The sequence below is a fragment of the Patiria miniata genome, unplaced genomic scaffold (genome assembly GCF_015706575.1).
Source record: "Patiria miniata isolate m_02_andy unplaced genomic scaffold, ASM1570657v1 HiC_scaffold_20, whole genome shotgun sequence".
NCBI classification, from domain to species: domain Eukaryota; kingdom Metazoa; phylum Echinodermata; class Asteroidea; order Valvatida; family Asterinidae; genus Patiria; species Patiria miniata.
In genome coordinates, this window is record NW_024037059.1 from 37,109,183 (window position 1) to 37,121,548 (window position 12,366).

At 39.2% G+C, this 12,366-nt stretch overlaps 1 protein-coding gene across 1 annotated transcript; it reads right to left on the reverse strand.

Moving 5' to 3' along the window:
* Nucleotides 1-794: 794 nt before the first annotated feature.
* Nucleotides 795-12,366, reverse strand: LOC119728945 (palmitoyl-protein thioesterase 1-like). The gene is made up of 10 exons (XM_038201393.1): nucleotides 12,219-12,366; nucleotides 10,713-10,822; nucleotides 8,184-8,311; nucleotides 6,147-6,217; nucleotides 5,071-5,158; nucleotides 4,669-4,683; nucleotides 4,185-4,275; nucleotides 3,168-3,266; nucleotides 2,662-2,733; nucleotides 795-1,606 (listed from the first exon to the last, which is right to left on the reverse strand). The coding sequence occupies exons 1-10, from the start codon at nucleotides 12,313-12,315 to the stop codon at nucleotides 1,484-1,486; spliced, it is 894 nt and encodes a 297-aa protein (XP_038057321.1). The 5' UTR covers nucleotides 12,316-12,366; the 3' UTR covers nucleotides 795-1,483.

The following is a 12,366-nucleotide window of genomic DNA, read 5'->3' on the forward strand; positions in this document are numbered from 1 at the left end:
TTCAGTGAATTTGTAGAGATGATCACTTGTTGCAATTATTGCATCTGGCTATTTGGCATTGGTGACATTCTGGTAACTGTAGTAACATTTCAAACAGATCTTCATTTAAAAAAATGAAGAAAAAAAAGTATAATCAAATAACACAGTAAAAAAATCCAATATTCCGTTACGCTATATTTTGTAAAGAAAACAACAATTGATACAAAGTTAGCTATATTGATATACTGAACGAAATCGTGTACATCAAGGTTTAATCAATTCTATCACAAAGATTTCCTTATAAAAATGTGACAGTAAATTAATCACATAATCAGCCCGATATAATGTGTTTAAATTTCAAACTACATGTACATGTAAACGTGTAAATGTGCCAGATTTTTGCTTTCAGGGAAGTTACTCCAACTGATGATTATTCTAGTCAATTTGGTTCTCTTCGGTTTTAACAATTCATTCAGGGCAATGATTTTTTTTTTTCTGTTTTAATTACTTTATAAAAGAAAGGTTTGCGAAAACACCATGTGCGAATAATTTCTCAACTGTCTTAGTTGAGAAATTATTCGCACATGGCGTTTCCGCAAACCTTTCATTCATTAGTATCTCCACCATGCAAAGCCTTAAATCTTACTTTGGTTTTTGTTTGGTTTTCTTGTCATTCCTCTTTTGGTTTTATGTGAGTTTTCTTTTTGTTAGTTTTAGGTACACGTTTAATTCTACATCATGTCTCTGAGTTCATTATTTAAATCAAAACTCAGTTATATTTTGGTGACCCAGTTGGTTTACATTTGGCTTGGATCTGATCCTGTTAGGGTTGAAATGTTTACCAATCTTTTTTTAGGGGGTGGGGGAATTCTTGTTTGTTTTCTTAGTTTCTAAATGTGACCGGCATCACAAAAAAGGGTATTAAGTCACGCCATGCATTATTTTGTAATGGCCCGCTCAACGTTGAGAGGGTGAAGATTTCATCAAAATGTGATTTTCATTTTTTGTCATAAACAACATCTTTAATACATACAGTTTCAGGGTTCATTCACAGAAATGTCGATTTTGATGAACAAAGTAGAAAACACAACCCTTTTGTGTGCATCGTTCTGTTGATCTACTACAAAGCCAGCCATTTCAAAGCCTGTTTTCTCAGTTGTGTAATTTGAACTCCAGGGATGTAATTCACATGCAAATACGTCATATCTCCAGACCAGGAGAGGCTATGGAGCTCTATTATATACCAAATGAAAGCTTACGTTGTGGGCTTTCCAACCATGTATGCAACTCAATTTCACCTTTTTGTGACATAACACCTTTTTTTTTTTTTAAGTTTGCTCAAATTCAATGGTGGCTCCATTCCGGACCTCTCCGGATCCGCCCTTGTAATTAATCCCTTGCATAGAATTTTAAAGGTTGTTTAAATTTTATTCACAATCAAAGTCCAAAGTATTCTTTGAAATTTGATTGTCTTTGCTGGGGGGGGGGGGGGGAGGGGACAGATTTACTTGATGTACGGTACCAGGTTCTGCACAAACCATGTCTCAGTGAACTGCAGGTGATCGGTGGGGGACGTCAGGAATACCAGCTTCCCTTGCTTATCCATTGCCTTCAGGCCCAACTTGTCCTGAGAAGCGAAAGAGAAAACAAAAGAAAATGTCAAAATTAGATTAAGTAGTTTTTGCTTTGACATCAAAGGGAATATACAACATTTGCTTTTGTAGTAATTTTGAGAATTGGACGGACTTGGGGGGGGGTAGTATTTTATAGCAAATAGTATTACACTATTAAACCTGTTGACGTTTTGTGTTCATAGATGTTGGAAAAACCAAGAAAAACAATCACGTTCTTATAGTCTGATTCGATAGTCTTGATAGTCCTGACTCCACTTAAGATGAAACAGAGCTATTTATAGACTGCAGGGAATTTTAAGGTCAGGGAACCAGTCAAGTTGGCTAGTTCATAGGTGGGTAATCCATTGCAGATTAACTAATTATGGTAAATGGGGGCAGTATTTGAAAAAAAATAGCCAGTTTTTTCCAACGCTGGTCAGCGTTGATACAAACATACCACTTTTCTTAAAATGTCAGCATGCCAGGTGCCATGATTTTACAGGATGCTTTAGACTGTCATTCACTAACGGTCCAGTAAGGTATTTCAAAATAATTTGGTAATTTGCTTTTTGATATTTGCAAATGCTGTATATTCCCTGTAAAGGACTATTCAATTTAAATTCAATTTTCAAATTTTCCATGAACCGTAGCAGTCCTGAATGAGAATCTTCCAATTTCAATATGATTGTTCATACACTCTTGGGAATGAGGGTTAAATATGGCAAAAAGAGTCAGGTTGGCGTAGCTGGTACTTCTCTGTGACCCGGGTTCGATTCCTGCCTGGACCAATATGTGGATTGGATTTTCAGTCCCTGCCTGATTCTGTGGGTTTTCACCAGAATATACTACTCTCAGGTTTTACTGGGCCCCACGGGAGGCCAGTGGATTCCACTGAATAGGCTACACAGATAAAAAAAAAAGATGTTGGACCAGCATAATCAAATTATATCATAACTCAATATTAAAACATTCTGATTCCAAACTGAACTTCATTTCTAAGTATCTTCACCATAGTGCACACTTAAGAAACAAAAACCAAAATCTTAAGATTCAAGGGAGCTTATCTTACCTGTGTGTAAAGTGGACTCTCCTGCAGGGTGTACACCTCCTTATCTTGTCCAGCCTTGTAAAAGCCAAACCACTACAATTTGAGGGGGGGGGCAGAGAAAAAGAAATTGTGATGAACGTTAAGTTAAACAAAGTTAAAATTAACCTGATAACCAAATCATGCGCCCAATTAGATCAGTGGCTTTCCACAGCTGTTTCTGTATTAAACATAAATCTCTCCAATGTAAATTCCGCCATTCAAGATTGTGGTAAAGTTACTTGCTCAAGAACACAAGTGGAAGATGCTTATTTTGAAACCTTTGACGGGAGTATATTTCCATTAAAAAATGAGTTAATGTAATAGATAAACGACTTTGTTCTATCGTATGCTTGGATACTGTCATTTCATTGGTTTAGAACTGCCACGGGTCTGGTATATTAAAACGCATGTCACACATTCAGGGTGATATCGCACCGTGTTTATTGTGCGCATTGAATTCTGTGATAAAGAGATTGCGTGATAATTACCTCGCTCTCCTTGGGTTGGACCATGGTGTCGTTGCCAAACATCACCATCACAAACTTCTTCAGCTTCTGCAGGTTCGTCTTGTAGGTTTCATTGACTTTCTGTAAATGAATGTCACAGAAAACAAATAACCCAGTTAGCCGAAGGCTTGATTGACAGACCTCACAAGTCAAAGACAAGTCAAAGACAAGTCAAGGAAAAGTCAATGACACGTCAATCACAAGTCAATCACAAGTCAATCACAAGTCAATCACAAGTCAATCACAAGTCAATCACAAGTCAATCACAAGTCCATTGGTTTCAAGACAGATCATCACAGATTATCATCTCTGGTCATCCCAAATATCATCAAAGATTATCATCTCAGATCATCACAGATCCCATCTGCAACACTCAATGGAGGCACAATGTTCGGACGTCAAATGTTACAAACTGTTTCAAGGGGATGTCATCAAATATTCATGTCAATCACAAGTCAAATCATAAAGACAATTACATGTGACATTTGGTAAATAGTGACAAGGGACATTGTCACAGTTTATGTAAAATAGCTCGTCACTTATGCTAGATTGGATCACTTGTCACTTCGCAGTGATTGACAGGAAACTTTTCAGAAATTGTGATGACTTAACTATAATAGTACCAGCACCATTTGCACTGGATATGAAATAAAGCTTAATAACAAGAATGGGTTTCTAAAGCCCAATTCAATTAGGTGGACTCTCAATCACATCATTATTGCCCCTGTTCATTAGGCTCCAAAACAAAATAAAGCTCCATGCTGCCATTTTGGCTAATTTAAAAAAAAATCAATGACAATAACTATCTCTGCCCTCACATTTACTCCTAGGTGGGGAGAAGCAATGAGTGACAAAGTGCCTTGCCCACGGGCACACGCACCATAACCCCAGGCTGGACTCGAGCCCGCAACCAGACCATGAGGCCATGGTACTCCACAAAACCTACGTTTCTTTTATTTAGATTAATTCATTTGATTGACAGGTGGGTTTGGTCCTCACGTTCTCCTGGTTGATGTCAGCCAGATAGATACTCTTCTGTCTGTACTCTGCCTCGTTCAGTGGGTCCTGCCAGTACTCCGCTTGCACCAGGCTAAAAACAAATCGCAAAACAACAAATCAGTCGCAGACAATTGCCAAACACTCTTTAGTTTAAAGGGAATATACAACATTTGCGAACATCAAAAAACGAAATACACAATTATTATGAAACACCTTACTGGACTGTTAGCGAATGAAAGCATCCTGTATTAAATCACGGCACCTGGTGTGCTGTCATTTTTAAGAAAAGTGGTAATTTTGTATCAATTTCAAACGTTGGTCGGCCGACCAGCATTGGAAAAACTGACAATAGAATCAAAGTTATATTCCTCTGTATTTATTCTCCTCAATGTTTCTTGAGGAAATAATCCCCAATTGTTTATATGTCAGTAATTACTTCCAAAGTCAGTTAAAGAGGGCAAAAAAGAAGAATTATAATACTTACTTGTCTTGTACAAATCTGCCCATTTTGGATTTCATGCAAGGAAAAGAATAAAAAAAAGGACAATTAATATCAAATGAAATTTATATTTAAAATTGTTAGATGATTGTAAACGGTCATTTTTTTTTTCATTTTCTTTATAAAATATTTGAAGAATATTAGGTTAAAAGATAATATCAATGTCATTGATATTATTATAAATCCAGTTGCTTATTTAGGTTTTGGTTCTGAGTGGAAGGCAATTACCAATACAAAAACCTAATTACAAGCAGGGGTATGCTAGTACCAACAGGAAAGTGCTTGTACCCTTAATTCCAACAAAAAGGAGAAATATGTTGCTATTGGGATGTCCCCCCCCCCCTTTCAGTCTCCTCCCCTCCCCTTTTGGACTTGATAATTACTTACGAAATATAGGCACCAAGGTTCAGCAGTTTCCTCATATAGTCGCACAGGGAAACTGATGCCCCAGGACATCTTGGGAAGCCAAAGACACCTTCAAAAATAAAAATAATAATAATTATAAATTATACAGGCAGGGAGTTTATGTTCAGTTTAAGTCAGTGGTACTATAATAGTGTGCAAAATAGTTCAAAAGGCATTGTTGTAGTTGAATCGATAGTTGAGTCGATCACAAGTCCAGGTCACAAACAAATCACAGGTCAATTTGCTAGTCTGGTCACAAGTAGTCTTGGTCAAGGCATTCGACTTTAGTGTCCGGTGGTCAATTGTCGGCCGCTACCATTAACAGTAGCCACGCACGCTATGCACTCACACGTACTGTACAAAGCGCAAACAGCAACCTCACGCGGCTAGGCTACAAATATGCCATCTGTTGGTGCTGAACGAATGCCTTGAAACAGCCTTGGCTTATGTTTTTTTCTTATTTCGTAGCTGTATTTCCCGTATGTGAATAAAGATGAGATTATCATTCAGTACTTGGTCGTGGAGGCTCATATTTTACATTGAGAGAGAGCTGGATAGTGTGGCTACATTCTCCAACAAGTTTGGAGTCCGCAGACCAAATATAACTCGATATAAATCCAGCAACAAGTCAATGAAAGTTGCCCCAAAAAGTAGGTCATCGCCACTGTTGTTCCAAGGTGTTTCAACCAGCACCAACTGATTTGAATATTAAAACATAGCCGCGCTTCGTATATTATGTGTGAGTGTATAGGCCACGGCTACTGTTTAGTGGCCGAAAATTGATAATTGGACACTATCGTCGAAAGCCTTGACCAAGTTTAGGTTACGAGTCACAAAGGAATGCTTTTGTCACAATCTGTTTGAGTACCTTGTGACTTAACTAATAGGACTGGATGGCTTGTGATGGACTAATGATGGACTTGCAACTTAAGTTATGATGAGTTTAACTCATCATACATTGTAAATATTTTGAAATCATTCATGGTGGCCATCGTAAGTAATAAAATGATATCCATCATAACATAAGAGTGATTGTAAAGCTTTGTTTAGGGCCATACCTTGATGCTGTCCTCCCACTGAAATCAGGTTGAACATTGGAGGGCTTGGGCATCTCTGGGCCACTGTTCTCCTTCAAAGACAAACAAAAAGTTAAACAAAAAAACGTGGTCAATATTTAGGTTCAAACATCAAAGACAAGAAAATTGGTCATTCAATTTCAATTTGTGTTTCAGTTTATTGACCCTCAGTAGTGTGCCCTAGTATTTAGGATGTTATTAAGTTATCCCTTGAGCGCGAGTGGAACACGGAATAATGTAGCGTGTCTGTGTCCCACATGCCACGAGGTTAAAGGCCGAGTGGTGTCGTTTGTTGCCATGGATCGACCAATCAGCATCGAGGATTCAAGTTTGCTTGAAGATAATAATGCTTATTAAATGGCCTTTTCATTTGTTGTCGACTCAAACTAGGTCCTTCCTTGTTCAATCCTAGTGGACACGTCAGAAAAACTATAGTTTAAAAGATATTTTTTGGTCTGCTAGTCAGGTTGGGGAGTCAGGTTGGCGTAGCGGTACTTTCCTTGCCTTCCGCAGTTGTGACCCAAGTTCGATTTCTACCTGGGCCAATACATGGATTGGGTTTTCAGTCCCCACTTGATTCCCTGGATTTTCCTCAGAATATTCTTCTGGAGTTTTCCTCCCACATCTAAAACAGTAATCTCTTCACACTGTCTTCTCTTTACTGGGCCTCGTGGAAGATCAGTGGATTCCACGGAATGGGCTACCCAGTTAAAATAAGTACAAAATGAATAAATATAAAAAAAAAGTTTTGAGCTCAATTTCATGCAGCTACTATTAATATTGCTCTAACTTCAACATTGTGTGCTCAGTAATAAATAAGCAGGGAAGCAGTCAAAGGCAATGTACATCACATGGCATTTTAGCTGGTCACCTCTTTGTGTTAAGCAAACTATTTTTGGTGCTTAGCATATTCTGTGCTAAGGATCTTGGTGAAAACTGGCCGATGTTTGTTCGCACAGATGCACATGACACAGATTGACCAAAGATCAAGTAGTCACTGTACACATGTCACAACACTTGAAAGCACTCCCTGACAATGCTAGTAAAACTGATCAATCATATAAAAATACAAAGACTGATAAAACACGGGTAAAGTCTGGCAAACCAGTCACACACTAGGTTGCAGAGGAGGTCAGTGTTCATGGTTAAGCAAACAAACCATAAAGTTGGATGACTTTAGTGTTTTAGTAGGACTCACCTTTTTCTGAACTTTCCAGCAATTTTATGAGGTGGAAAACTTGGATTTGGATGGAAAATGTTTCTCACAAATAAGCCTTGGCTTACGAAGTTCCACAACTTTCCACATTTCAGTGTCACTTACCAGCAACTTTCCAGCAAGTTTATGGAAAACTTAGATTTGGATGGACAGTATTTCACACAAACAAGCCTTGGCTCACAAAGTTCCACAAGTATCTTTACTTTCTACTTACATGTATCTCAATTAATTGTGATCTTACTCATGGTTAGGCTTGTGGTTTACTTGTGATTACACTTGATTACATGCGATAGCTTTGATCATCTTCAAGTTGAAGACAATCCTCACAATTTGATCACACTCACAGCTAGCATCAATTCGAGTTTCGTTTCGACCTAACTATAACAAGGGCATTCATCTCTCATTGTTTGTCCTCAAATACTTGTGATTTTACTTATGATCTGACATACATTGAACTTTTGTTTTTGCTGGATCCGAAGGCTAAACTTTTATCCTCTGACTGAGTGAGTCTCTGACTGGCTGACTGACTGAATTCCCCCCCCCCCCCCCGAGTCACTGACTGACTCCCCGACTTACTAACTGACTGGTTTGGTCAATGAGTATCTACACCGTCTCAAACTGTGCCTTTTGTTGCAGCTCAACTAGACAAGTCTAGTCGATTGATGACAGCTAGACTTGACTATACTCTGATGAGGGAGTGACTAGATATTGGAAGGGGTGCTAGGTCGGGGAACGGGTGCTAGGTCGGGAAAAGGGGACATTACTCGGAGGCTGCTAGCTAAGGGGGTGGGGAACTAACTTACAGAAATTGACCCCCTTGTGAGAAGCCCATGGAGTTGTAGCCGTTGGCCAGTTTGGGGTCAGACTTGATCTTCTGGCAGGCCATCTCCACTTGCTTGTTGACATTCAGGAGGAAGCCGTTTGTGGTGTCCTACAAATATTTGAAATTGAAACGCAAATAAGTTTGAAAATGAACGGCACACCAGTAGGGTTGTCCCGAATTTACCGCATACATGTATTCGAATACTTGACCATCAACCAAATATTCAAATAACTTTTCCCTGGTTTGAACATTAAAGCCAGAGTCCATCATTTACAGCTATCCAAAAAGTAAAAAAAAACTGACATAATTTTTGTTGAAAAACATACTTGGTTGAAAGATAGTAAGGGGACTAAACTCCCTGCGAAATTATTCTTTCTGGCAAACTGTCATTTTGAAGAAATCAACGAAAGAAGGCCTTTCCAACAGCGCGTCTTAAAAAGCACCGTGGTTGTTATAATTCGTCAGATCGGTGCACCACCTCGCGTAGCTGCAATCGGCTCAGTAAGAACGTGTTTTGGACGCTGAATTCAAGCCCAATTCAAAACATGATTCAGCAACTTTTGATTTGAAATCGAGCTCCTAGAATGTTGTTTTTCTCGAAATATACAGCTGAAGCTGAGCTGAAACTTCATCAGGTTATTGTTCAGTACCCTTCTTTAGATTTTCAGTACTTTTGTTGCTTCAAAGGAACAAAATGCACAAATTACAAATGATGGACTATACCGTTAAAAAAAGATACGCACGTGCGCACTTGACTGTGGTGTCATTTTAATCGTAAAGTTGAGGTTTTATTTTCAGATGCCACTGTTTGTCGATGGTAACTTCCTTGTTGACACCTATTTATTGGTCCCATTCTTTTTAGCTGGGTAAAGTTCCTGGACAGTGGGCAGTTATACAGTGTTGGAGCTAATTTCAAATAATACAAGAAGAATATTCTAAAAAACTTTGGATGAAAAAAAACCCCAAAAATTGAAAATGTCGCTAGCTGGGAATTAAACCCTGCTGGGGATCTGTTATTCATGAGATACATGTGCTATCCACTCGTCCACGGGTCTTGCAAAAAAAAAAACGATGATGGTGATAATTTAATACCTTTTATAGTGTAGGCCTACTCATGTACTCATCAAAGAGGGCGCTGTGCAATCTAACTGGTTAAATATCATTTACTGAAAGAAAGCCAGCTAAATCTAGCTGGCTAAATATGCACTTCCTTGGTTAAAAGCAGTCACTCTGACTTGTTTCATATATAGCCTTGACTCAGGAAGGGTCGTACTTATAAGCGTCAACACAGCGTCAACACATGATAGAAGCCTCAACACACCGTCAACACTGCCAAAACGCATTCTAAATTGACAAAAAAGGCATAGAACAGTAAACTTTAGACTTAAAGAGATTTTTGGTGGGTCAGATGTTACATTTTGTTCACGAAAATGGATTTTTTTTCACGCGAAAAATATCTCTTAAGCAGCACTGCCGTTGTCCGCCATCTTGCCTTCACATGGAGCTTGGGCTACAACATTTAAGATATGGGTGTGCAGGTTAAATGAAATTATCATGTTGTATGCGGATTCACACCTAATGGCCGCCCTTTGTTGCTTTATTGTATATTGCTATCACCCCTTTTGCCTAATGGTATCGTCCGCGCTGCCCTGAAGCAACATGGCTACCGATTTCGGGGCTGCACTGAGAGCCAATTTTCTTGAACGGAAAATTGCAATTTTCAGATGTTTAACCTATTGATTTTGAGCCAAAATTTTATTTTTGCCCATACTGTTCGGTTTGAACACTGGTTTTGTCAATTTGAATGCGTTTTGTAGGTGTTAACGCTGTGTTGACGCTTCTGCATGTGTTGACGTAGCCCCACTAGTGTGGCCACGGTATGCTGCGCTGAACCTCTGGCCACACACCGTGGTACCGCGCACTACTGAGGACGAAGTTTTCATAAATTTTACAGGCAGTTTCTTACATATGGTTGTATTCTATGATGTCCCATCTATCACTTCTGGGATGCTTAGGTGTAATGATGTTCAATTTTCCGAGATATTTTGAATCTTTCTGGAGCCCATATGCACCCGTGAAACGTCTGGTGATGACAGCCATTTTGAATGTGACAAGAGAGATGACCTCAAGCTGTGACGTCGCGCGACACAGGAAACAGCCGTTGCATTTGCAACTCGCGCCCTCGCTCGACAAGCAATTTGCATAAACGCGACGTCACAGCTTGAGGTCATCTCTTGTCACATTCAAAATGGCTGCCATCACCAGACGTTTCACGGGTGCATATGGGCTCCAGAAAGATTCAAGAATATCTTGGAAAATTGAACATCATTACACCCAAGCATCCCAGAAGTGATAGTTGGGACATCGTAGAATACAACCATATGTAAGAAATTCCCTGCAAATTTTATGAAAACGTCCTCAGTAGTGCGCGGACCATGGTGTGTGGCCTTTGGTTCAGCGCAGCATACCGACGGCCACACTAGTGGGGCTGGTCTGGCCGGGTGCTTACCTCCACAATGCCGTCGCCTATCTCCAGAGACCTGACATAGATGCCTGGTACCTCTTTCTCTATCAGGGTCTGGATGTGACCCAAGCTGAGTGGATTACAACAACTGTCGCCTTAAGAGTTTAAAAACAGACAAAGATTCAAGAAATTTGAACAATGAAAAGTCAGAATCAAGAAAATTATTGGAAGTAGGATGGAACGCCGTATTATCGCGGTACTTATCACGTTTCTCGTTCGGAATAGAGATTGCCCACTAACCTTCCAGAATTGTCCTGTCTTATGTGTAGTATAACTCTTCCTTTTTAAATTAATATAAAAAAATCTGACGGGTAGTGCGGTTTATTCCGTGTACGATGCCTGTGAAAATAGACATGCGCGGCGTGTGCGAACGGAGGTGGACTCCCTATTATCGCGGTATGCGGGAAGTGGTTTTTATAATGATCCCAACTTTTTTGTTCATAGTTTATGTTTGACCAAAACACCCCCTGAAAAAAGTCTGATATTTTCCCTGTAACGTTCAAGTTGATTAAAGACAAAATGTCTGCAGGATGATTTCTTAAGACCCTGCCCTTCCCCCGAAAGGAGAACAAAATCCCTGAGGCAAGTCTACTGATCGGCGATTGAGGGCGCCATTCACTTTACACGGTGTGCCGTTTTATTTTTGCTAACGCGCGGTGCTTATTTTGATCCCGTAAAAGTCGTTACGATTTCGCGCTGCAAATATCGTCGTTTGACTTCATTTTACATTTGCAGCTGAAGAATGGGAACCAGACAATGGAACTTTCATGGACAGAGCGCAATTAAAGATTTATGTTAAAATATAAACGGTACCTTTTAGCAGACACGGTGAGGGAAAATTTTGCAAGTTTTGGAAAACGTTAATATTTATTAAAATCGTTAAAAGTCCCGAAAGACACAACATTTTTTAATCGTCCTTTTTATACAACTTGGTAGAAAATCCTTGATGACTGGTGAACTGGATAAAAATCGCCACTTGAAGGAGTTTTGACACTGTAAAAAGAGAAATTTCCCATGCCGCGATAATAGGGATGCCGCGATAATAGGGAGTCCGACTATACATAATTTAAGCATGGAGGAATGATTTAAGACAGTACAACTACAAATTCAAAGGGGAAACTTTGATTGGGTTGAATTTGATCTTTAGGCCTTGACTGCTTAAATGAGATTTCGATGAGTGATTTGACCGCACATCTTTCCCAAAAATGAAATTTAACTGAAGGTTAATCAAACAAGATGTTTGTCCATGGGATATTTTATCTATTCCCCAAAACGTTTTTCATGATTTAATCTTATGTTTGGATATCTTTAGAGAAACAAAACCTTTTGTTTTATTTAGCCAACGCGGAAGTAGCATTGTTCAGACTTAGTAAATGTATAAGCCCTAAATGTCAAAATGATAATTGATCAAAAATCATCCACTTAAGTTTTTTGTTTAGTGTTTAATTACAGGCATTTGATTAGGATTTCAAAACAATCATATATTCTTACCCATGCCATGCCACATAACAAGTGGGACTGTACTGTTGGTTGTCGCCAATACTGGCGACAAACAGGCCAGAAAAACCAGAAAAATCTGTACTTCCATGTCGTTCGCTCGCTGGTCGATTGACAAGTGAAACTGAAAGAGTGCACAAAA

Coding starts and splice junctions, on each gene's coding strand:
- LOC119728945 (XM_038201393.1), bottom strand. CDS start 12,315: ATGGAAGTACAGATTTTTCTGGTTTTTCTGGCCTGTTTGTCGCCAGTA. Junction 8,312..10,712: donor TAGGCGACGGCATTGTGGAG/GTAAGCACCCGG, acceptor AAATATTTGTAG/GACACCACAAACGGCTTCCT. Junction 6,218..8,183: donor TCACAAGGGGGTCAATTTCT/GTAAGTTAGTTC, acceptor TTGTCTTTGAAG/GAGAACAGTGGCCCAGAGAT.